This window comes from Choloepus didactylus, chromosome 7, assembly GCF_015220235.1.
Source record: "Choloepus didactylus isolate mChoDid1 chromosome 7, mChoDid1.pri, whole genome shotgun sequence".
Lineage (NCBI taxonomy): Eukaryota > Metazoa > Chordata > Mammalia > Pilosa > Megalonychidae > Choloepus > Choloepus didactylus.
The window spans coordinates 45,640,980-45,668,170 of record NC_051313.1 but is presented as its reverse complement, the minus strand read 5'-3'; the positions used below and the strand labels follow the sequence as shown (position 1 = coordinate 45,668,170).

Genomic DNA, 27,191 nt, shown 5'->3' with positions numbered 1-27,191 from the left:
AAGTGGTCTATGGGAAAACAGCTTGGGGAATGCTGATCATGAAAGTTTGGATAAATTTATCTGTTTGGATAGTTTACTTATCCCAGTAAATAGTCTCTTAGTTTCATATCCAAGGTACTCTGATTTCCAGGAATACTTTGTAACCAAATCAATAGACAAACAGGTGAATAGTCTGAATTTTCCAGTCTACAGCATTCTAAAAGGAGGCATCCAAACCAAAGAGCCCCAGATCAGATTATCACCTGACTGAGCTGTTAATGTATAGGACAGTGAATCACCTGGGACAGCATCATCATTCAGAAACAAAGGAGCTGTAATGAATGAAGTCAATTGCTTTTCAGTGCTAACATTCTACGACTTAACTGTTTGGAAGCTAACCTGCTGTGTAATGAAGGAATGCTATTTTTCCACAGAAAAGTGGCATGATCCAGAATGACTACACTTCTAGAGTTGCCCCTCAATGCAAAGGAACCAGAAATAAAGCCTCCCATTCTTAAATAACATTTATTATTTTTGCAAAGAAATCTATTTTTTTTTTTAAATGAGAACAGTTCTCACATTTAAAGATATATTGATTATGGTTATAGAAGCAAATTTCATTGAGGTGTTATATATATATGAAGTTTGCCTGACTATGACTTTTAATTCAACAATCTAGCATTCACAACATGTTGGCTGCCACTTAGGTATTTATCCGAACATGCCTTTTTTTTTTTTAACATGTGCCTGGACAGGTGGAAAAAGTAACTCCAAGGGCTTGCTAAAAAGGAGAAGTCTAAAAAAGATAAAATTCCCACAGCAGTTCTCTTTAACCGCAGTCTGTGAGTGCAGTGTTCATGTGGGTAAGCATTATGCCCAGTGGTTTCTAGGTTTTAACGGAGACAAAGCCCTTGAGGTTTTCTGTGGCTGTCAGGAGGGAACAGGGAATTCCATTTATTGAATCCAGTCGATGTTCAGACACCGTGCTATGAACGCAAACATATCTGAGACTTCTTCTATCACTTTGGCTGTGGGCTTCCCGGCCCCGTGGCCTGCCTTGGTGTCCACGTGGATGAGCAGGGGGTTGAGCTGCTTCTGGCTCCGGCCCACGGTGTACTGAAGGGTGGCAATGAACTTCAGGGAGTGGAGCGGGACCACGCGGTCATCATGGTCGGCTGTGAGGAGAAGCATGGACGGGTACTGGGTGTCGTCTGCTTCCGGTAACTTGACATTATGCAGTGGAGAATATCTGAAAGGCAGAGGTGCTTTCGTGAGGCTGGATGGATACCAAAAGCAGAGGCATCAGCTAAGACGGTCGGGAGCAGTGTGTGGCACAGTGACCTATGTGGTTTACCAGCCTAACTCCACTGGGAACAAAGATCGCAGCTAACTAGTATCGAGCAACCACTACAGACTATGCCCATACTATGGTTTAGACTATAACTAGCAAGGGATACCGGAAACTGGGGGGCTGGGCAACTTATTCAGTTCCAACTTTGAAAAACTGGGTAAGAAAGAAACTCACAAGGCTCTTGAAATAAGCAAAACTACATGCACGCTTACTGTGTTGAGCTGAATATTTTCATAACATCTAGACTTACTTTTTCACCTGGCAACAAATGGACTTGATTGTCTTTGTAAGCTACTACTTGTGTCAGCCTTTCTTTTGTTGAAGAACTTAACATCACTGTACAGCAGCTTTTTGCTTTTTAACATCTTTATTCCACACTCAACTTTGCAATTTGACAAAGAGTAGGCATCCTCCCTGGGTCTCAGTGTGCTTGTCCATAAATTGGGGAGCGCTGGCTGGGCGGCTGAGCCTCCACTGGCTCTCACAGTCCAGCAGTGAAAGAAACTGCCTTTCCTTTGGCCAATGGAGAGAGAGTTAGCTTAGGAGACACCTTCTGAAGTACCTGGTAAGTTTCCAGGGTAAGTTAGCAAAAAGGGTTTCAAGAATAAAAGCAGAGTCAAACTGAACACTGATGGATGATAAGTAAGTGAGAGAAATCGCTGGAAATTTTTTCTTTACATTTTACTAATATGGGTGATATCACGCTTTTCCAAGTATTCAGTATTAATGAAAATGAAAAAATATTTTAGTAGTTTTATTTTGAAGGATAAATAGAGAAAAAAACAGTAAAAATTTTGCTCCGTTAACTAAGCCAAGGCAGTAACCTTCTGGGATTTGGTTTCCCAACATATAAAACAGGGGATTATGATGAATTTCTTTCCTCCTCTCATTTCAAAGTGTTACCTGATTAACCCCAGTCCTTAAGACGCTCTGCAAAATAAGGGTTGGTTCTGTGGGGAAACAAGTTTGGAAAACTCTGCCTACCAATAATACTCACCCTTGAGGATTCATGTGCCACATTTATACATTAAAGATTCAGAGACACTTTGTAGAAAGAAGTCTGCTGGGTTACATTTAACCCAGACATTTCCAAACTTGGAAATCCAGGTCTCTCTTGTTTTTTGGGAATGGAGAAGGGGACATCTTTTAATATTCATGATGGAACATACTCCAGGGCTGCTAGGTTTGAGGAGCTCTCCAAAAGGCCCTTTCTAGCTCTAACAGGTGGGGCTGAGCTCTCTGCTCATTTAGGGGCAGTCTATTCTCCTACTAGGAGTAGCAGGCCTACAACCATCACAGGCCTGGGATATGCTTAACCCAGTATTTTCAAATGAATTATAAATAGGACATATCTCCCCAAGTGCAAAGATATTCTCTAAGTTAATTTGAACTACAGTTTCTTCAAAAATTCAACTTTTACTAGTATGTGTAAGGACTATTGGTACACGTAAAAGTAATAGCTTTCAAAGTGAACCTTTTCCCCCAGAGATCAGAATCACTTATATTGCTTACTGACTGTGTTCAATATTAGGAAATCAAATCATTAATAATATATCTATAGCGATACGAATGAAAACCTTACTTGATAAGCCATTCAAAGTGTTGCCTGCTGTCCGAGCACCCATAATCAGTGGTCCAGGCGTGACCAATGGTATATTTATGGAACTTCAGCATGTCCATTACTCCAACTTGGGCAATGACACAACCAAAGAGGTCAGGACGCTGATTTGCACAAGCAGCTAAAAAACCAAGAGAAGGAAAAAGGGAAGCAGTCCATCATGAAACAGCTAAAGAAACAAGCTAAACAAAACAAAAAAACCATGCAAATATTTCCGGAATCCTGGTTGCCTTTTTCCTTAAAGTACAGCAAGGAATCATCAGAAATCACCTGCCCTGTGGTCCACAAGTTTCTTCCCTTTTAATATATCCAATGTGTGGGATATTCTCATCTGTCATAGAGATTTACTCCTCAGCATGAATCTCAACGGAAGAGTGTTATTTGAAAAGCTCCACGGTCTTTTGGAAAAACACTTGTGCACCTCCACCCCACTCCTCTCCCCATCTGCTTTCACAGGTGATAAGGCAAGTTAAGGGACTTGTTTAGGATGATCTCAGGACCAGCCCAAGGCAGAACAGGGTTTAAACCCAGCTCAGGGTTCCTAACAATATCGGAACATCTTACCCTGTTATTATTATTATTTTTTTTAATTCTCTTCTTTGTATAATTAAACTTTTCTTTTTGATCATTCAAAAATGTTTATTAACCATCTGTGATGTGCATGGCTTTAGGTTTGGGAATATATCAGTGAGGAACACTAAACTGAATGGGGGAGATAAAGAAGTGAGCAACTAATTGTAAGTAAGGTTGCCACTGCTACTGTTGAGACAGTTCAGGTCTGCAGAACTGGGGAGTAGGGACGGCCAACCCCAGGCAGAGCAGTAAGGCAGGCTTTGAGAGGAAGGGACACCAAACCTAGCACAACGAGGAGTTAGCCAAGGAATCTGGGCTTTTTCCGCCTCTGGCAAAAAACATAGCCCCCTACCCCTCATTCTGATTTCAGACGTTATTGATAATACTGACTCTTGATCTCTGCCCCTGCAGAGCCTGATTCCCTTGCTCAGGGATGGGAGCGGCAGGAATCTGGGTTCTGCACTTTTAAAATTAAGCACCAGGTGCCTCTTGTGCAGATGAGTCAGAAAACTTTGAGAAATGTTGCTCTCATTATGTATTTAGCCTTATTTTTCTTCTCCAGCCTCATTCACTCTCCCTATTCCTTCTCTTTCCACCTACGTTTCACCTGATCAAGGTGGGCACAAGGAAGCTGGGCAGTGTTGGAAAGAGCCCTGAGGGCCTGAGGCCAGGTGGCCAGTGAGGCAGAGGAGCTGGGGCTGGGCATGCAGCTGCCAACACTGGGGTCTCCACGGAGGAGCACAGAGACTCCATCTCTGTGGGTTTCTTATGGGACCTGGTACATCAGTAGGTATAAACCAAATGCTGATTATTAAACTCTAAAAATATAAAATGAGTTACCCGATGAACTGGTAAACTGCCACACAATTCTCCCATTAATGAGGTCAGATGGTATTTTCAAAGTCCTTTCCTATCAAATCTGGATTCATCCTTAGCTCTTCTCTTTCTCTTCTACCTCGTATATAATCCATATGCAAATTTAATGGGCTCAAATTCAAGGTGTATCCAGAATCCAACCACTTCTCACTATGCTCACTACCATGACCCAGGTCCAAGCCACCGGTCTCTCACTGGGACCCCTGCAGAAGCCACCTAACTGGTCACCTGCCCTTCTGCCCCTGCCTCCCTTCCACCTGCTCTGACAGTGTAGCCACTGTGATCCTCTTCCAAGGCGAAGTCAAATTATGACACTTCTCTGATCAATACCTCCCAACCCCCAAAGGCTTCTCATTTCACCCAGAGGAAAGCAAGTCCTCTTGACTGGCCACAGGGCCCCGCGTGTTTAGTGTCCTGCCGTCACCTGTCACCTCTGCTGATACTCTCTCTGGTTCACTGTGCCCCAGCCATACTGCCTGCTCAGTTACTGAAGACGCTGGGCCCGTGCTGGCCCTGTGCTGGCCCCAAGCCCTTTGGTTTATCATCTGCTTCCTTGGACTAGAATGAAAGCTCCATGAAGGCAGAGATGTGATCTGTTCTGCTTGCTGACATATGCCTAGTATCTAGAATAATTGTTTGGCACATCTTGGTGCTCAATAAATATTTGTTGAACGAATGGATTGAATTTGTTATTATTTGGTATTTAAGAATTTTATCAATATCCTTTACAAATTAAACAAAGTATTTCGGACGTCTATATTTTACCTCCATGGGAAAATGTCTTTTTTTTCAAGATTGTATTCACTGGGGATAAGGAGTAAGACCAGGAATTCAGGTTTTGCCATGATTCAGCCTGTTTCAAAGACAGGATAACTGAATGAAAGTGCCACTCGACCCTAGAAATAGTGGGTTGTCAACTCTGAAGACTCACACTTTTAAAGTTGAGTCTAAATGTGCTATTCTACCTATGAACAATGGTTCCTCATAGCCTAATGACACTGGGCTAGGACCCATCAGGCAATGTTCAGGCTCACCATAAATGTTCAGTACAATGTTAAGTGATATAGAAAGAAAAAAAGTAGAGTAAAAAAACTACCAAAAATTAGGAAAAGCTCATATATGCTAAAGGAGCAGTATCTAAAATCACACTGACAAGCTCAAAGCCCAGCATCACCATTTTCCAGTTGTGTAACACTGGGCAAACCGCTTAATCTCTCTGTGCCCCACTTTCCTGTTCTCTAAAAACGGGATAATGGTCTCATCTCACAGGTCTGCATGCACATCAAATAAGAGAGAGTGTGCCAAGGCTCGGCACTGGGCTGGGCACACCAGAAGCTCGGCAAATGTGAACTGTTACTGTGAACTCTTGCATCACTATTAAAATTGTGAATGATCCATTTTTGTGTATACCTCATTTTCCTTCATAACCCAGCCTTCTCTCTCCATGGCATTTGGTATCACATGGCTTAGGTACTCAACAAATGTCTAAGAATGATCACATCTTACTAGGTCTCAAAATAACTCAATCGATTGAGAGTGTTAAGGGCTCATCCCCAGGTCCTGCCCCAATGGGAGGAGAATCTCAGTCCAGCCTTTAGAGTGGAGAGGAGAAGAGCTCAGAGCAGGGACATAGCACCAAGAGGTGTGGATGGCTTTTCTGGCTATCATGAGTTCAGTTAGTAGGATATGGGTGTATCTGTTTCTTTAAATGTCATTTATTAGATGCTTAAATATGTATGGGTTTTGCCTTCTTTGTACCACTGCTCCCGTCCATGAAGTAAATCAAGAGCTGCTGAGAGCATTATCAGAAAACCCCAAGGAGGTTTAACTGGTAAGTATAATGAGCAAAACCCAGTTCTTACCCACTAAGAGGCCTCCATTTGAACCTCCATTAATAGTCAGCCTTTTGGGAGATGTGTAACCTTCCTTTATAAGATATTCGGCAGCACACTGAAAATCATCAAAGCAGTTTTGTTTGTTGGCCAAGATACCACCTACGATGTGCCAAAGAGAAAAATAGTTAATTAAAAAACAAATCAAAACATAACAGTTTTACCTAAAGGAAGTTCAAATGATGACAGGGCATAATTTCAACTATTAACCTAAACAACTTAAAAAGCTTAAGCTAATAATTACATTGTTTAAAGCCTCAATTTTGTTATACTTTGTGGAAATCCACTGTTACCATCAAAATTTCTAATTCTTATGCTGGATTTGTAACTTTTTAAAAATCTCTAGAACTTAAAAGGCAAAAGACCCAAAGGGAATGAATGACCTGTTAAGTCAAAGAAGCATGAAAACGAAAGTATGCAAGTGTGTCATCAAAAAGAATCTGCTTTGGAGAAACAACTTAAGCAGTGGACAGCCCTCCTTGGGTTCTACCTAGCACCCAGTGTTGGAGCTGGCCATGGGGGCTGGCCACACCTTTTCTCTCTGTGAGGATGGAAATGGTTTGCAGAGATGCACTTGCACCCCTCCTCTTGGCAGGAGAAGAGAAGTTAAGTTCTCCAATTTTGCCCTTAAATTCTTTACTAATTTAAAGAATAAGTAGGAATGAGGCAGTGAGGGAGTGCTGCAGCAGTGTCACTTGATGGTTTCTCAATTCTTAAATGAAAGAAGATCTCAAACATCTCCCCAGAGAATCTGCGCTTTCCTATCCCTGAGTCACTCCAATGTATGAAATCGAACAATGAAATAACCTGAAGAAAGAAAGACTGACAGGGTCTTGGAAGACCTAAAACTCTGTACTGGGTAAAGGCACACCCTTGAGGGAACAGATGTCTGTCGCAGCTCCCTATGAAATGAACAAAAAGCAGACACAGATCTAATTAGATACTTGAAATTAACCACTTCTACAGAAATTCAATTAAAGATGAAGCAGTGCTACTGAAAAAAATTTTTCATATCAAAACAAATGTTATTAAGATTTTCATAAGAAATTATCAGTATATTAGAACAGCTAGGATTACTTAGTTTCCCGGAATAATATCATTTTGGTTATAAGACTATATTAAACTCAACAGAATGGAATTTAGATTTATCACATGTTCAATCCATTTCCAGTCCTTCCACTGCCTAAATTTTGAGAAAGTTTCTGAGTCAGTCTAAACACACTGCGTCTACTTTTAGCCTGAGTCAAGCTCCAATCCTTCCCCCCACCCCAAGAATTTTGGACAATACATCAGTTCTAATTAACATATAGATTAGAAAAAGAGTCACCCAGGACCAAGGGCACCCTTCCCAATTAGCACAAGGTGGGGGGGGTGGTTAGGCAGAGGGGCTTTATGGAGAATTCTGGGCTATCAGGAGAAGACACAGGATCAGAATCTGTGCATCAGGGCATGTGTTTGAGTACAAGCACCACATCTGTTTTAAACTGGAAATCATGGCAAGTCAAGGAGCAAGGCATAGTGTACGAATTTGGGACATAAATCAAACACGTATGTGGAGACTTTATTCTTACTTATTCTCCTTTTATCAGTCATCTTTTAAAATTACAGCATGGTGGTACGACTTTAGTGTAATCAGGTCACAATTTAAAATTAATTCGACGGTTCCAATTATGGCAACAATTGAAAAAAATCTTTGGGCATAACTGGCTAGAGTCACCGCAACCTGGAGGCAGGTAGGCTAGGAGCCCTACTTGTCTTGTTAGTTCATCAGGAACAGTCATTCTTGCTTAGATGCTAGAGTAGCTTATTCTCTGATGATAGCCCTTGGATGGCCAAGGATCAGACCTGGCGTTTCCTGCATCTTGAAACCTAACAGGCCCTTAGGAGAGTCTCTTTGGAAGCCTACCCTCATCTTGGCTGATCTGATCTGACACAGAAAACCAGAGCCTTTGGATTCAGATTTGGGAGGTTAGAGAAGAGCAAGTGGATATACAGATGTGAAGATGTGAAGGGTGGTGTGATCTTCCTACTGCAGGAGAAGAACCCTCTGCTGGTGCTGCTGACCAACCAGGCACTGGGGGGTCCTTCACCCCAGGACGGCTTTCTCATAAATGATGGCTGAGGATGAGAGAGGGGAGAGGCATGTAGCTGACGGAAGTGAAGGTGCATTCCCACATCCTCCTCCCCAAGGATGCAGGACTAGGCAAGTGAAGAACATCCTCTTCAGACCATCGGCTCATCTGGGGAGAATTCCAGATACACAAAAGCCTGCGGGAGAGGGTGTGCTCCATATATAAAGAAATGGAACAGAGTAAGGGCTTTAAAAAGAAAAGTTTCCTATTTTAAATAAAATTGTGACACTATGGGGTATGAAAGTGAGTACTGAACAATAGCCTTAATCAACTAGAGTACATGTTTCAGGAGGCCTGAGAAAGGAATGGCATAATTAAAACCTTTTAGAAAAGAAAATTGACTGAGTTTTGTGTTTAAAAACAACACACGACAGAGTCACAGCAGCAACATCAGGAGGATGCTATTTCTCAGCAATGTTGGGAAGATCAAAGAATACAAGCAAAAGGGTGCCCACATTGGGAAGACGTGAGCTCTATTTTGAGTGGTCTTTTCCTTTAAGAGAAAATGACCTATTTTGCTGTCTGTTTCCTGAAAGCCAAATAATGCTAAACTGTAAACGCAATGCTAACGAGTTAAAACTAATACCAAAAAGCCCTCTCAAGTCTTGCTTCTGACAGTGGTAAATAAAAATGCACCTATGCATGCACTGTCAAGAAACAAGTAAAATAATTCTGACTATGGCTTACGGGGAATGCTTCTTGAAAAATACTTCATTACAATAAACAGACTACAAAGAAAAATAAGATGTGAAAAGACTGAGCTGTTTTTAAAGGGGAGTTGGGCCTGCAAAGTGTTTGAAAGTATCCTTATTTTTGAGCTAAAATGCTTTTCTGCTCTAACCCTCTCAGCTCATTCAAACAGGAAGGATCACTGTTGGGGATTGAATCACATACGCCCTGAAAAGAAAGACATGTTCAAGTTTAATTGGCATTCCTTTGGGTGTGAATCCCTTTGTAAACTGTACCTTTGAATATGTTAAGGGGAGGCAAAGTCTGGACTCGTTGGTGAATGGGGTCAATTAGGAAAGGCCAAATTGAATCAGGGTGGGCCTTAATTCGATTCCTGAAGCCCTGATAAGACATGGAAGTAGAAGCCAGATGTTAGAGAAAGCCACAAGAGGAGGCCAAGGAGATAGATCACCCTCTGATGAGTGGCAGAGATGCAAGCCAAGGAATCTCAAGGATTGAGGCAAACCAGCACCAGAAAGAACGCAGGCAGCCTCTGGGAGAAAGCAGGGCCTGCCCAGACCTTCGTTTTGGACTTCTAGCCTCCAAAACCATGAGACAACAAATTCTTGTTATTTAAGCCAACCCACTGTATGGGATTTGTCATAGCAGCCTGGCAAACTAAGACAATTAGTATAATCTTAGCTTTGACAATACCAGATTTGTGTTTCTGTAGAGAAAATGCCTCACCTTTATGCCACCTCTCTCCGTATTCGCCACCTCCTCTGATGTTGGCCACTGCAAGGACACCACCCATATGTCTCACAAAAATAAGCCTGGACACACTGAGAAGAAGTTAAGATAGTTAGCTTGCATTTATGCCTAGTAGCGACTGAATCTCCATCTCAGAAAAAAAAAAAAATGATCAGCAGAAAACTCCAAGTGTAATATCATCTAAATAGGAGCCCAAAAGTATATAACTTCTGATTATTGTTTAACTACGAAGCTCATACATTTTCATGAGCATTCAGTAGTCTCATTTTTCTGTACTGGTAAATACTACATTATGCAAAATAGAACTAAGCAGTTCATAATGCAATACGAGAAAAAAAAAGAGACCCCTAGTTCATACTGAATCCATTTGTTCAACAACTAACTTTGCAAATAAACTGCCAGCCATGTAACACAGCCCTGGCTTGAATGGTGCTGGGTTCACAGGAGAATCTAATACTGGCTCCTGCTACCCCATTTCTGGGAAATGATCTCCAAATTGTTCAAGTTGGAAAAAGTGAAACTGAGCTCTTTCTGGAGCACAGATTTTAAACAGGTTTTCCAGTTTTACAGACAATTCAGTGTCAACTAGACAACAACAGAGGGTATGAGGGAGGCTGAGATCAAGGATCCAGACCAGAAAACAACAACCGTGCTCTCGGGGCTGGAGAATATTTTCTAGAAATAAACAGCAGAAACTATAGCACAAACCTTCTAGGCAAAAGAGTTACGTCTTTTGGAAAGTTTCGATTTTATATTTTTCCCCTCCCCTTTCTACTCTGACCCTAAAAATGCTGATGACATTATTTTTATATTTGTTGTTGGCTAAAATTAATTTTGCTTTGAGAATTACTTCTGAGAATTTTGTCATGCTACATTTTAGTAAATGGGGAAACTGTGGGCTGCTGTGAACCTGAGACTCTAGCTGGTTTGAGTCCTAATTTCCTGGATACTGAGGAGGAAGAGGGAAGGAAAGAAGAGTTGGGCCAGGTGTATCAGACCGTACAATCATCCCCAAATGGCCTGGTTTCCAACCACTCAGTCTTGAAGTGATTTTCCATCACTGGGTCTTCTACTCAAACTACCAGTATTTCCACTGAGTTCTGGGATGGAAATGGTGCAGGGGCCCTTTCTTCTTCATCTCCTGATTCCCAACAGAGCAGGCTCAATAAATACTTGTGACATGAACGGACAGAGACAAGTTTGAGCACAGCAGATCTGCTCTGGAATCAGTGCTGACTTTGCTCCTGGGCCCACTGTGGTTGCTGGGGACAAGGGAATGGGGCTCGGGGTGCGAGTCCCTGACTTGTTCGGTGGAAGGAGCACGAGTTCACTGATCCCACACTCCAGCATTGCTGTGACTTGAAACTGAAGCTTGTTAATTTCATCACTCCGGCTGACAGAGGGGCAAACAGTGACATTTTTTGTTGTAAGGACTAGGGAAATCTAAAATGACATCTATTGTTTTAACATCCTGCATTCTTAGACCAATAATCTCAGAGAAGCAAGATGGCAAATGGTTTTAACAGACAGACGTGGATGTACTAATCAGACAGCAAATCTCATCACCTGAGAAACTCTCTGGAAAGAGGTGAGAAGCCTGCATGTGGGCTGCGGTCTCTTAACCAGTGCTCAGGCCATGCCTAGGATAGAATGTAGAATGGCAATACCATCATGGAAGGAATGAACGGTGACCAGGACAATATCCTCTAACTAGTTCCCCTTTGACTTACTCATGTGATGAGGCCATGCCAATGTTTGAAAATATTGCTCTACATGATGCTATTCCACAAAAGCCTTCATCATCTCCTTGCTAACAAAAGGATAAAATCAAACTCTTCAGCTAGATGTTCAAAACTATAAACCCCTTGAGAGCAGGGACCATGTTTCATACTTCATTAAATCCCAAATTTATAAGCAGAGAGCTCTACAGATATCAAGTGCCCAAAACATTGTTACAGTTTTCTTGTATTCAAGTTTGGGACAGCTGGTTGAATCTCCTCTGCATTTTATGTCCTGGGGATCACCAGTCCGTGAATTTCTTCCCAAATAGGAAAGATCCTGGATGACTCCATGTATCAGATTTCATATGAGGCTCTATTTAGAAGTCGGCTCAAAGCTGGTTTTGCTGGCAGTTAACACTGTGCTTTCACTAAACATACCCAAGCAAATTCCATTTCATACTAGGAATGGGATATTAAAATCAAGTTTTCAAATAACTGACAGAAGCTATTTGCACAAACAGCAGCAAATGTATAAATGTAGACTGTTTTCTCAGATCATAGGTTATCTGGGCAATACAGAAACAATGAACATAGAACAGTTTAAAGTGGAAGAAGTAATAGAGTAAACAGAAAATACGCTGACGGCTGCTAAATGCTAAGATGGTTTGTTTTATGACTCTGTGCTGGTGAAAAATATAATTAGCTAAAAAATCAAAATTCCCTCTGCAGACAATGTTGAGGAGTCTGGGGTGGTAGCAAATGACAAACACGAAGATAGGAACTTCCCATCTTCACAAGCTCAATGGATGCTGACCTTCTGTCGCCATCAGCATCGAGTTCTCACACAACCCGTTCTGCTGAGGACTGTGTACTTTTTTTCTTTTAAAACAACAACAACCCAAAAAAACAAAAAACAAAAAAACAAAAAAAAACCCAAAACAGATTTGCTTGTAACGATCTCACAATTTCTGAACAAAAATGCAGGTAATTAACACATAATCCTGCCCCTCCATGAAAACAACAAGCAAAATATGCAGTTAAGCGTATTGGATAAACCTGATTAAGTAGATCGGTCTAGTTTCTTAGTACTGTGTGGACAAAAGCAAATACATGCTGAGATTGCAAGAGCGTTCCATGCCTACCTGTAGTTGGGTGTAATAGATATGTTGAAGCCACCATAGCCATATAAGAAAGCAGGATGAGAGCCATCCAATTTTATGCCTTTTTTATGCACAATGAACATTGGAATCTTTGTTCCATCCTTGCTCGGGTAGAAAATCTAGAACAAAAGAGAGCAGCATACTTAAATTTGCATTACATAGTAAACACTTGCATGCTTTTAAATAGAAAAAATAGAAAGGTAGCAAATTCTCTTTTCCAGAGGCTGAGTAGCACCACAAAAGCCGAGTACCACAAAACAGCTACTTGATGGTGAAGCATCTTTCCGTTTTTATGGAGACAGTGTGTAGTAGTCAAAACAGAATGGGTCTGAAAACAGGGAGAACTGACTTTCACATTATTAAACTAACTACCTAACAGCCTCAGTTCCTCACATCCCCAAAATGTGGCTCTCATGCCAGCCTCTCGGGGCCATTCCAAGGATGCAATACTAGTCCTGAGGCTGACAGAAGAGAACAGGCACTCAGTTCTCTGCTGCCAACCGTTCCTCCCAGCACCAGGAAAAAGTCAGATTTGGCCATTAGACTAAGCGATTCTATCTAGAAAGACCTTTTGTAACATAGAAAATAAATTTCACATTCAATTTCCTCTCTAAATCTTAAAACACTTAACACATATTAAAACAGTGCAATACATGTTCAACTATTAAACAAACATAACAACAACCAACATATATTAGCTTGGAAAGTAAATTGGGAACAACATAGAAATTATATTATTCCTGGTTAAACAAAGACATTTTCTCCAGTTGATAATTAGGGCTCATCAAACGTTCCTGAATCTGAACAAACCTTAGGCCAGTTCACAGTCAACTATTCCATTTTCATCACTTTTTTGGATAAAAGGAATCTGAGGAAAAGAATATGGTAGAGGCCATTAAAGGCTATTCAAGTGATAAGTCACAAAAAGCTGATAATGGCTTCTTTCAAACAGAAAAGCTGTAACTAGCTTTCTCTTTGGCCAAACATGTGGGTCTTTACCCCAAGTGATGGGCTGGAACATCTTGCTGACCTCACCTGTTATGGGCAAAGGCATGACCTTTACATTCAAACAATTTGTACACTTATATCCAAAACTTCCACCCCCCAAGTAAACAGAATTTTATTAAACAGCATTAGGTTTTATGCGGGTATAAAAACTCCAACAATCTCAAATCTGATTAATTTTAGCAGAATACAAACATCTGAATGCTGTAATATAATAGCAGCCGTCTCTGGCTTAGCCACTTATGCAGAAGAGCAGTTTTCCCATAACCCTTTTCACCTCCTCCTTGCTCTTTAAAGTCCTTCATGGTATTAAAACCCCCAAAGCAGCAGTATCCATAATCTTCCACTTGTTTCCCCATCTTAACTCTTCTGTCCCCCACTGGCAGCAGGATGTGACGGAGGAGCCCTTTAACTACCATGTAACCTCGGCCAAGTCAACATCTCTGGGTCTCAGAACTGCAAAAGGGTAAAACATCAGACAGTCTCTAAAGTTCTTGCATTCCCCTTCCTAATTTTTGAAAGGCAAAAGCAGATCCCAAAACATGCCCTTAGATCTGTCATCCAAATTTGTGCAGGGTAAACCCCTCTTCTCAGGGCCCCTCACTTTCACCAGCCACAAATCCGCAGCTGGTTCTGTCAGGTAAGGTCTGTCCAGAGGGCCCAGACGGAGACAATGCTGGAAAACCAGGGATCACGACTGGCCTGCAGGAGAACCCTGTGAGGAAGCTCAGGGGAGGCGGGTGGTCCGGAAACTATGGGAGAGTTTGACTCTGAAACTCGGAAGGGGCACAAAAAAGCCTCCCCCCAAAAAGAGGGCAGAAAAGTGAAAATGAGTGCCAAAACACAGGGGCTCAGGATGTGTCAGGCAGAGGGGGCGTGCTCTCCAATCTAAAGCTTTTTAAGGTAGCAGTTCTTTTGTAAAACGTTGCCACAAAGCCCTTGGAAATAAACAGTGGGTGACAGAAAGGGGAGGCAATGCAGACTTGGAGAAAGGGCATTCCAGGACCATGATAAATGCCTGTGTGAGTCTGGTGAATTTTTGAAACCTGCCAAGAAACAGTAGAATAAAAAATTGTTTCTGATTTTGGAGAGAAATACTGAGCGAAACATGAATTTGGCAGCTTAGAAATCTGGGAAAACACTCTGCAGAATTCAAAATTATCAGAGGGGATAGAGTTTTATTTAAAGTCATTTAATGCCACCAGCAGCCACTAATAGAGCGTAACTGTGTGGGTGGATACAAGTAAATGCAGAGTGAGAGGAAAAGTTTCCAGAGTGAGAGGAAAAGTTTCCAGTGACTGGCTGAGACTAGTGAGCTAAAATACTGTGCCTTCAGTACAGAGGTGGGGACAATCTGGAGCACTATAAACACAGAGGCCACAGCATAAAAGGAGCAAATGAGCAAACTGAATCATCTGTTCAAAAAGTAGTGTTGCCTCTGACCACCCTCCAACTTCCCACCTATTCTCAAATCCCCGCCCCAGCACCTAGCCCCTCCCACCCGGCTCACCCTCCCAGGCTGACCTCACCCCCGTGGCACCAGCTCTTCTGCTTCGTCCCCACCAAACTCACTTTCAGACCCTCCGTCCGTGCCTCAAGGGCTCCTTCTCTTGTTGCTCCATGACAATTTAGCCTCCTCTTCTGACACCGCTTTCCTGGCTGCCCCTTGCAAAATTACAAGGTCTGAGAGTCTACCCGTAACTCTCCATCTGGCTCTGTGGCAAAGGTATCCTTTTTAATGCCATTGGAAGCATAAAGATTTCTTTATGTCCAGTTGCATAAATACAGTCAAGCTTTAAGCTGATGTGGTGCTGATGTTAAAAAAACAATATTTTGACCACCGTCTGGCCACTGTCCAAGAATGAAAGGGCACTGGGAAGGTGAGTTTATCGTAGGTAAGGAAACACCTACGAGAAGGCTGTTTCAGCCTTGAAATAAACACACATACATACCACATCTATGTGTGCACACATAGTTCATCAAATCTCTCTCTCTCTTTATGCACATGCGTGTGTGCACAAGCATGGGACAGTATTCTATGCCACTTCCATTTACAGAATGGCAACTGACACTAAACCTAAACTTGACACTTCGATAAAACTGCAAACTGAATTGTGAGCATTCTGACAACCAACTCAGAAATCTATGTGGGCATTTTAGAATAGTCCATTAAACAGCCCGGATGTTTTCCATCATATACTTTCTACTTTGACTTAACTGAAACTGGTTTCCTCTTGAAGCCACTTCCTTCAAAATTTCTCTTCCAGATACTTTGGGGTATTTCTTTCCTCACTGACCTGGATTTGCCAGGCTAGGAGGAGAAGCTAGCAAACTGCTTGCTTCCATTTGTTTCCCAAACCTGGCCCAAATGCTCCACTCCAGAGTCTACACCAGAGGTTCTTGAACTTCATCAGAAAATTATGACAAGTAAAATACAGTTTTCCCAGGGTTCATCCCCAGAGATTCTGATTCCATAGGTTTGGGATGGAGTCGTCAAACCTGCAGATTTAGGAAGCAACCTAGACACTCTGATGGAGTTGGATGGGGGCTCAAAAAATTACAGTTATACCACTTGCTTTTACCATCCCCGGGCCCCCATCCTATAAACTAAACCACATATTTCCCCATAATCCTTGATGACTTCAATATGGGACACTAAACTTCTCTTTACCCAGTTATCCTGTGTTGTCCTCAGCGACTTTAACAATCAAGCTGTTGACCTGTTCGGCATCCTGACCCTACAGATGCCTGAATTGAAGCCCTCAACGTCAGGACCCTGGTGTCCACCCCACTCCATCCACTTGCTCATGCAAATATTTGCTGTGTGTCTATCATGTGCCAATCACTGGAGAAACAAAGATGAAGAAAACATGGATACCCCCTGCCCTCATGGGCAGAAAAGGCTATTGTGACAGACAAAGAACAGGCCCCACCAATGCCCTTCGCCTTGGCTAGACCTTGGCTCAAAACTCTTCCAAAAGAAACCCTGAAATTTCTACTTCTGACCCCAATTTGTTCTTTCAGCACCTAGTTCACCTCCTTATCCTGGGGTACCTCCTTTTTTAAACAACAACAACAAACTCTTATTAGGACATTTAGTCCCTTACATTCTCTCTGGCTTCTAGCCTCCTTTGGGCTTTCCTGTCCAGCCCTTTCAATGTCACTAATGTCTGAAATGCTCTGGCTTAAGCCTTGCGTCCCACTCTAATCCTAACCTACTGGATTCCTTCTCCTCCCCTGGGGAGCTGGGCACTCAAGAAATGCCAATTCGCTTCATTACAGATTAATAACACTTCAACTCTGCTGGGCTCTGAACAACCTACACTTACGCATCTTTTCTTCTTTTCTAAGTAATTCCAGAGTACCTGTTTCTAATGTCTCCCATTTTCCTTTATACCCAACCCCCCCCTTTGCATCGTCTTTGTATCTGGCCTTGCCTATCTCCATACAGGCCACATCTGCCAATTTCACTCACCCTCTACAATGGCAGAGAAAGAAAGACCTCAGCTGAGTCACTCCTTACCACCTCCACCACTACCACACTCTTCCAATTCCCACAACTTTTTGTTGTATTTTTATTCTCTCCCTTTCACTGGCATACAAACAGACCCAGATTTCCCCTATACTACGTAACAAAACAAAAATCAACAATACAAAACAAAAAACATAACAATACAAAAAAGTCTTTTGTATAACCCTGTCTGCCCCTCAAGCTAAATTTCCATCTTCCTGTTCCCTTAGGATCAAAGTTACCCAGAATAACCTAAACCCATAGCTCACCACTATACTTCCTTGTTCAGTCCTCTGCCCCCACCATTGCTCTATCAAAGGTCATCAATGAATGTTTTGTATTTCTCCTTGTGCCTCCATCCATCCCTACCTCTACACCCCAATGCTGTACATCCTTCCCAACCTTTTTCTAAGCTTATACAAATACACCTATTTATATGTGGGTGTGTGAATGTATATATACATAAATATATATACATTCACACACACACAGATTATTATTTAGCAAAAAATAGAATCATGCTAACTCTTCCTCCTTCCCACTTAGCAAAATATTGTGGATTTTTTTCTAGGTTAAACAACCAGATATACTTCATTAAAGAAAAAAAAAAAAAGGCCACATAATATTTCATTGTATGGATATACACAGATTTATTTAACCAGTTCCTGATTAATGGATATTTAGACTACTCTTTATTTTTCTGTTATCAAGAATGATGGAATAAACCCCTTGTAGATAAATCTTTATGTACTCATGCTATGGTCTCTGTATGATATATTCTTAGACATGAAGCTACTAGATCAAAGTGTATGTACATCTAAAAATTCAATGGATTATGACTAATTCTCTAAAAAAGAGTGTATCAACTTAAGCTCCTAGTGACAATGTTAGGTTACTGAAGTGTCCATTTCGCACCAGCAGTGAGTATTAAAATGGATTTTAAGTTGGGCAAAAACCGTCATCTCATTAGTATCTTTGGTTCCTGCTTTTTAATGAGCGCACATTGTCCATCTATTTATTGGTCATTTTATATTTGTTCCTCTGAGAACAAAGTGCACCTACTCCTTTATGGTGGTGCTTTTCTGCTCTGCTGAGTTTACGGAAACTTTCTTATATTAAGGATATTGTAGTAGATTGAATCCTGTCCCCCATAAAGACACATCCAAGTCCTAACCCTGGTCCTGTGGGTTTGGACTCATTTGTGAACAGATCAGGCCAAACTGCATCAGCGTGGGTCTTAACCCATGGCTGGAGTCCTTCTAAGGAGAGGAAATCTAGAGAGACAGACGACTGGGCAGCGGTGGAAGCCAGGGGACGCAGACATTGCCACGGAAGAGAGGCAGAGGTGAAGTCAGCATAGAAGGCCCCAGGCCCCAGGAGACAGCGTGGCCTTGGCAAGGCACTGACCTTGGACTTCCAGCCTCCGAACTTGCAAGAGTCAATTCCCTGTTGTCTATACTAACCAGTTTGTGGCATTTGTCGTGGCAGCTCTGGCAAACTAAGACAGATATTAACCTTTATACTATCATATGTTTTGTTAACTTTTTTCCCCATTCTATTGCTTGCATCTTGTGGGTATCTTGCACTGTAAGAAGCTGTTCATATATATATATCCAAATACTTAGTTTTTTCCTTTTGGTTTCCTGCCTTAATTAGAAAGGACTTCCCACCCGAAAGTTATAAAAATATTTGCTTACATTTTCAGCTTGAAGTTTTACATTTAAATTTTATAATACAAATAGGGTTTATTTTTGCAATTTTTCCCAAAATGGCTAACTACTCCATCATCATATATTGAAGAATCTATTCTTTCCTCCACTGTCCAGAAATGCCATTTTTGAATTGGTTTCTTCCCAGGCCTCATCCTTCTCAATCCCTCTATGGCAAATACTTCTTTGGCTCCCTAGGTGCAGAATTTCTTTGGCTCTTGTTTATTCCTCTGATTCGTTTTCAACCTTCCTAACCTGTTCATTACTGGCTCCTCTTCTGTCTCCTGCCAAATGCTATTATTGTGCAATTTTCTATATTTGGTCTTCTCTCTCTGCCATCTCACAGAGCCCCAACAAACTAGTTTGTGCCAAGGAGCCCACATCTGTAGGCCCATATAGCACCAGACCTGTATCTCCTGACTGTTGCCTGTAATGGGCTGGGCTAGAAAGCCCCTCAGGTGGCTTCAAGTTGGCAGGTCCATGATCTCACCCAGATGAGGTTCTTGAGCTCACACAGATGGCCCATCTGCATCTCCAAGTCAACATGCCCCAGACATCCCCATGTTCTCGCTCCTCTCTTCTTGGGGCTAGCAACAAGATTCTTTCTTCTTAGCCACCCATCTGCCCACCCTCAGAATCATAACTTGTGCTAAGGAATGCCACAATCAGTCCTCACAACCAGTTCTCTCCTCTCCCATTTGTACCAAAAAACCTGCTCCGAGTTCTCTATTCTACTAACCTCCTAACTGGTCTCCCTGACTCCTCTCATTCACTGAAGTAGACTTGTGGTAGGAATATTAGCAACTTTCAACTACTCTCTATAATATACAGAAGTGATAATGTATTTATAAGTGTAAATAATATAAAAACCATTAGTGCTTAAGGACAGACAACGGCCAATGCTTAAATTCATGTGTTATTTTTCCATCATCCAACAATTTACTGCTACTACAATTCTCAGGCTCAAGTTAAAAAGCAAATAGACTTTATTTTTCTTGTACTTGTAACCAAAGGAGAACAAGCTGACAATATACATCTGTTCTTCCTGAGTGTCCACTATGGGCCCAGCCCTGTAATGGGATGGCCAGAACTTTTATGGGATCCTTAATGGACATGAAAACAAAGTGCTCACATGGGATCTAATATGTACCCACTTAAGTAACAGAAAAATTCTGTCTGTCATCCACGGCTAATGGTTTGTCATGTGAGGCTGATGGGGCCCTGCATTCCCCCTCTTCCTGTCAGCAGTGGAGCAAATGGGCTGTATAATGATCTAGATTCAGTTCCACCAGAAGCCTGGGACACAGATATCAGCAACCAGGCCTGGTTGTGGTACACTCTCTTACCTTAAGAGACTGCAAGCACCACCAGAAAATCCATGACAGGCTTCTTTGTGTCTTGGTTTGCCAGAGCTGCTATCACAAATACCATGAAGTGAGCTTGGCTTAAACGACAGGAATTTATTGGCTCCCGGTTCTGAGGCTACAAGAAGCCCCAAATCAAGCATCAGCAAGGTGATGCTTTCTCCCCAAAGTATGTTAGTGTTCCGGTGCTGGCTGCTGGCAAACTTTGGGTTTCCTTAGCTTATCATTGCCTTTCATCCCATGGCAAAGCCCTCTCCTTTATCGCTTCTGTGACTTCCAAGTTTCTTTATAAGACCTCCAGTAATCCGCACTAAGGCCCACCCTGGTTCAGGTCACCACACCGTTAACTAAAAACATTGTCAAAAGGTCCTACATAAAGGGACCCATGAGGACGGGATTAAGACTAAGAACATCTGTTTGTTGCAGTACACAATTCAACCAACCACACTCTGGAAGCACCCATGAGCTCTCTTAAGAAAGACTGTTTTATAGAGTATATCGATAGTGAACTTTCCTGAGGGACACCACAAACAAAAAACAAACAAAAAACCTTATTCATCACAACAGCAATTCTAAGGTTGACCAGTTAACCACTGAATTAAGAAAGCTTTTTCTCAATTGCATTTCCCCCCTCCCCAGCCTGCTTTGACAAGGAACTTTTTCATGTGGGAGACTCTTAGAGCAGTTTCAATGTCAGTCCACATCTGAAACCAAGAACATGCAGCACAGGCTATGAGGAGCTGTCTGTGAAGCCCAGGCATATCTAGGTAGAGGACAGAAAGGGGTATTTTCTGAGCAGCAGCAGAACTGTGCCACCAGGCAAAACAACGCTGGTGTCAGTGCTTTCTCAGCACCGGGGAATTAAGATGATAATCCCAAATTCTGGGGATTTAAAATGTTTCAGATATGATAAGGGACTGTATGCAGCCCCTGTCACCCTCTCTTTTTGTGGACAAACTTAATATCCAGGAAGATTAGCTACCTGCCAAGATAACACAGCCCGCCTCCAGTAAATTACCCCAATCTCCCAAGTCCCTAGTTCAGAGTTTTTCATAATACATCACAAATGAATTCACTTCAAGGCATGACTTCCTCAAAAATATCTGTATTGGGTGTAATTATGAAAAATTTGGTAAATGTTAGAAACTTTGGCATGGATTTAGTACTTTCTTTTTTTTTCCAAGTCAGTCATCACCTGTCCCTTGGAAATTCAGGGGATGAACAGAATTTTGCTAGAGCTGCTGTGCCTAATTTGCAACTCTGAGTTCTTTACTCTCTTGAAAAGGAGACCCATTGTAGCACGTCAAAAGCCGTTTTGCAGTAAGGGGTTAATTTTTTTTTTTTTTTAAGCAAAATAAGTCTGCCTAGAAAGATAATTCTAAGTGCAGTCATTGGTGCTACTTGAGACTGGATACTTAAAGAAGAACAAAAATCCCTATATATCGTGCCATACCATCGTACTAAAAAATTCAATTTCAAAAGTCTTTTGAAAAAGCTTAATGATACAATTCACTTCACAAAATGAAAGAAAAACTGCTTGGGAATCAAAAGAAAGCAATCACAACTTTCTAAGGAGACAGTTAAATTTAAAGCAGCTTCTAATTTTGGCACATTTAAAACTAAATTCGAGTGTGAATGATTGCTTGAAAGATCAGAGCTCATGGATCCTTGAGCTGAATCCATTAAATTATAAAACCAGTGAAGAAAAGAGAGGCAAGAAGATTTACATTTACATAAACTACAGAGTCTAAAATTTCAGAAATGACCCATTCCTATTGCCAACTGAGGCATCACCAAATATCAAGAGGTTTAACCCTGGAAACACGTTTTGGCCCAAGACGGCAGTCACTGCACACAAGAACATGTGACTCTGGTTTCAAATAAACAAAATAAAACATCTTCCTTTCAAGAAAACAAGAGGAGCAAGTAAACACAATAAATCAAGGGAACATTACTGTTCTTCAAATGAATGACATTAGCTATGAAAAGATCAGCTACCTCCACTGAAATGATTACTTTTCTTGAGACTAACACACTGAGTAATAAAATCAATTTTAAGACACTCAACAATTCAAGTTCCCCCCAAACACACTTCAACAATGCAATTTGATCGCGTTCAGGTTGGTGCTATCTGAGGCAAATGCCAGGACTCGCATTATCACAAGTAATGCAACGTGCTCACATACCAAAGATTGAGGTAAACTGCAAAGGGCGACCCTGATGGAGAAGAATGTCTGGTGATAGCAGCGCCTGCCTAATTTTAGAGCCTGGCAGGTTTAAAGGAGAAGGTTCATAAAAGGGTGCTGCACTTCCCTTTTTATCAGGGCTGACAGAGGCCACTTGTGTGGTCTGTGCCACGTGTGGCAAATAAATCTGACAAGGAGCAGAACTGCTCTGAAATTCCACGGTCAACGCAAGGAGGGAACACGACATTCAATTACTCGACGAACTGGGCAGAAGGCAACCTTTGTGCCTCAATCACCTTGTAAAACAAGTACACGAAGAACCTCCGAGGACTTTGAGGGAGGTGCTGCACATTTCTGGCTGTACTTAAGTTAAAAATACTTGCCTGGCATTGGACGGTTGTATCCTGTTTTCTTTCCAGACATTTAACTTTGGGGGAGTGGGGAGGAGCTTGAGGCACCTTTGGGCAGAAAATATAAAGGGAGATTTCTATTCCAGACTGCTTTCGTTTGCTTTTCAAAGGATGGCTGGGCATTTTTGTAACATTCGAGATTTAAAAGCTCCTTTGGGGCACCTCAAGAACAGCAAAGGCGGTCTGTTTAAAAATCTATTTTTGTTTGGTACATGACTTGAGCACCAAGACTGCGCTAAGCACTATGCTAATAGTCTTTGCACAAATTGGTCAGCCCTCGAAGGCTTGGTCATCTCTGCTTGGGCATAAGGAGGCTCTCTTGTCTCAAAATGGGAAGCAAGAAGTGTTATAGAAAGCGGAAGGCTCTGAACACAAGGAAAGAAGGGCAGTGGTCCAAGTACAACTGGATTTTGTGCCTCGGCACTTTGAGGAATTTATGCAGATTTTAGAGGGAGTGAGTCAGTATTCTGAGGTAGTAAGACAGAAAGGGCTAAGATAGATAAATATTACTTGATAGTAGAACAGAAAAGCTGTTTTTAGTTCCACTGCTTTGATCTCTTTGCCATCAGTGCAGACACATAATGAGACATCTTCATAAAAGGAAGGGCCTACTATGTGCAGAGGTGCTTTTGTCGTTGTAACTGGCATTGTTTCTTAAGGGCCCTCATGCAGGAGGTAGGAATTGTCCAGGACTGAGGCTCACCCTGGCGGGATTTGGGTCCCACGTGGAATGCATCTGCATGTGTATCACTCCTGCACCAGAAGAGCATGATGAGTCCATAATCAGGTGGTTATGAGCTTGCCCTGTTTGCATTCAATAAACACTTGTCAAAAAACTAAATGAATAGAATTATGCATTAAATGCTCTCTTTTTGATTTCCAAATGCTTATACCAGCATGTTGCCATTCCTGAGGCTCCAAGTCATCTTGGCTGATTCTTCTGGATCTCCCATAGCCATCAGAAGTCAATACTCTGTGCCTTATCCTTCCCTGGTGGCATGATGGCCTTGCCTGCCAGCAGGACTGCCACTACCAATCTTACCAGGTTAATCTGCCTGGAATCTCTTTTACTCTGGGTCACCACCCTACTGAAAACTTGCCACGGCTCCCAATTCTCTACAAGATGAAGTCCACGGTTTAGACCAGCAATTAAAACTCCCCACTCTCCAGTTCCAACCTTTGTGAATTGTTCCCAACCAGAACTGTCCTCTCCAGTGAAACTGCCATCTCACCATCTCCAGAGCCCTGCTCTGCTCCCAACGTCTCATGCCTTCAGCATGACTGAAATAAAATACACACCCCCCATGCATAACTTCTATGAACTTCTATGAACTGACTTGGTTGACCCCTACCCAATGCAGACATCCCCAAAGCTGTCTCTCAGGCAGGTTCATCCTGTGCTTGAAGGTTTCTATTAATGAGAAACAAATGTAAAACAGCACAAATGACAAGTCAATTCATTTTTCAGCTTCTCTGATTGTTAGAAAGTTCTTCTTTGCCTAAAAACATTAAAATAACTGAAAACATGGGGAAACAAAAAAATTTAGCCACGGCTCTGGAGACAGAACCTAGCGATAGTCAATTCCCATACAAGCTAATTAGCAAATAAAGTGTCCATACATCTAAAACCAAATATTAGAATATCTGCCAGTTGGTTTGTATATTTTTCACAATAGAGTTTTCCTTAGTCATTACTTTGGTCAAAATACATGATATTTATTTTGCTTGATTTATTTAAAACATTTATACAGCTCCTGCCAGATACCAAGTGCTGTTCTAGTGGCTTTAGAAGTACTCCCGCATTTCAGGCCTGCATGTGATTTCTATACTATGAATATCCCCATTTTTTAGCTGGGGTGACTTTGACCTAGAGAGGTGAAGTAACTAGTCCAAGTGACATGTCTCCTAAATGATAGAAATCAGGATTTGAAGCCAGGCCTACTGGCTCCAGACACTATGCTCTTACCCACTGTCAACAAGGGATCAAGCAAGCCCCCCTGCCAAATCTAACTCATCCTTCAAGCTTCAACTCAAATGCCCCCTCTTCTAGGGGCCCCTCCAGAATGCTCTGTGGCACTGCTCTCGTGCTGTCACAGGTTTCTCTTCCTGAGCTGTGTGTCTATTTATCTCGGTGCCTAGCCTGGTGTCTGCAGGACAGTAGGCACTTAGAAAACATATGCTGATAAATGCACAGATGAATTCTCAAACTGAACCCTTTACTTTAATCAAACAATATAAGAAGAATTATTTTAAAAGACATTTCATTAAAAAAAAATCACAGAGAAATAGAGCAGCCTATAGAGAGTGGCTTCAAAATACTGGAAAGCTAAAGAGTAATAAAATAAAAATTAAACTCTGGTTGAAGCACTTACGAGACTGCATAAGCTTTTTAAGGTCACAAACGTCCAGCTTACTACTAATGAAAAATATCCAACAGCTGATATTTTCCTTATGTCTAGCAAATGAATCTATTAATTTGGCAATGCCACTGCAGACAAGCTTTATGGTTCTCAAAGGCTCTCAAAGTGTTTAGTTTTGGTAATTTACTGCCTGAGATTGCACCTGCACAATAAAACCCGACTAGGAAACTTGAAATACAATTTCAAATCCTCATTAACTCAAAACTATGGCAGACCATTTATTTATTTTATTGTGTTAGAAAAATAAAATGAATAGCCAATATGCTGAAATGGCAAACTCTGGCCAGAATGTTAGTTAACAGATGAGAACTGCACAGCTTTAATTTGTGACTGGTAGTTGTTATTCACTTCTTAAAAGGGTGAACTATTAAAAAGAGACAGATGTTAGTGAGGAGAGAGGGGAGCAGTGTTTGTGCAATAAAGCAGTTCATGGCAGTGTGGGGGCATTAAAAAGAACCGCATAAAGCCGAGCAGCTCCCGACTGCCCTGGAGTGAGGACAGTATTGACAAGAACTCAAGAACCAGAATGTGGCAACAATGGCCAATTACTGTTTTTCATTTGCACCTCCAAGGGACAACTGAGATGCAGAAAAATATTGTGAGAAGAAAATTCACAGGAAATACTTTTTATTGCAGAAAAATGAAAGAGCGGAATACTGGCAAGGTGAATTGAGTGTATTTAGAGGTAAAATCATCTGGTGCAAAGATATTTATACGAATTTCTGTTGGGCAAACCTAATGCTGCTATTACACTCTGATCCATTTCCACTTAGAAGCTGGTTTGCATAACACATATGCAAATCACCCAAACAAATCCGTCAGGTGAGTAAGAGACAAGAAAGAAACCCATCACAGATGATTCCAAGTTGCTTATAGAACAATCATTAAGAAGCCCTAGAGGACCACGGGGCATTTTACCACCCCCGCTGGGAAACTTGGGGCCAGAAGTGGACTCCTGCTGGCCGGGGCTGGTTGCTAAGCGGTGGTCAATTAGAAGGAACTGGGCTAGAGGCTTACAGGCAGCATCACAAATAGTCACTGGGAAGCAACTCACCAGGGGGCGGAAAAGGAAGGCAAATCACAAAGTTCAGAAATCCTGCTGTGAAGGTACAAGAACAAATTCTTTTTGATTTATATTCTAAACTTGGCCGTGTGAACTGTTGTTTTATCTTTGTGCAGTAGAAGACCTGTAGCAAAAATCTTATCAGTGAAACCACATATAATTTTTTTCTGTTCAGATGACCATTAAATGTCTCCTACCACCTTGTTTTACCCTAAGCACAATCATGATAGACTCTGGCTGTTAAACATATTTTTTAAACACAAAAATAATATTGTTTTAGTCATATGTATACCTTTCTATTATCAGGGATCAAGGAGTATTAAGGTAGGGAAAATCCAAAGCCTAATAAAAACAAAAGCTTAAGATGAATAATTATCATGTTCATGGAAGTTCTAGAAAGGAACATGTGCTGGACTGATGACTGATGGCGTCTGGGAGGGTGCAAGTGGGATGTCTGACGTTTGTGCAGCATCAGGGGCGTGCCTAGAACTATCTTCAGAGCCAGCACAGTGAATACAAAATATTCATTTCATGCATTTCGTGGAGTTTCTCTACTACCTAGTAATTAACACAGAAAGCCTTGGGTTGTAAGGAAACCCCTTCACTCCATTAGAAGCAGCTCCCCCTCACTGCAACCACTAACAGGGCCTCTTCCCTCCACTGCTACTTGACGTTCACCAGCTCCTCTCACGGGAAAATCCTCAGGCCCAGCCTGCAATCTTTGTGACTCCTCTGCAATACCTGGCCCTCACCTGCGCCATCCTCTTGGAAATTCTTCTCC

The 27,191-nt window shown here is 41.8% G+C and overlaps 1 protein-coding gene across 1 annotated transcript in view; it reads right to left on the bottom strand.

Moving 5' to 3' along the window:
- Positions 1–650: 650 nt before the first annotated feature.
- Positions 651–27,191, bottom strand: part of LOC119540550 (prolyl endopeptidase) — a 109,810-nt gene continuing 83,269 nt past the window's right edge. Inside the window, exons 12-16 of the mRNA XM_037844642.1 lie at positions 12,725–12,861; positions 9,838–9,932; positions 6,260–6,391; positions 2,913–3,069; positions 651–1,228 (exon numbers count right to left, since the gene is read on the bottom strand). Of these exons, the coding sequence (XP_037700570.1) occupies positions 934–1,228; positions 2,913–3,069; positions 6,260–6,391; positions 9,838–9,932; positions 12,725–12,861 (816 nt within the window). The 3' untranslated portion in view covers positions 651–933. The remainder of the gene's footprint in view (positions 1,229–2,912; positions 3,070–6,259; positions 6,392–9,837; positions 9,933–12,724; positions 12,862–27,191) is intronic.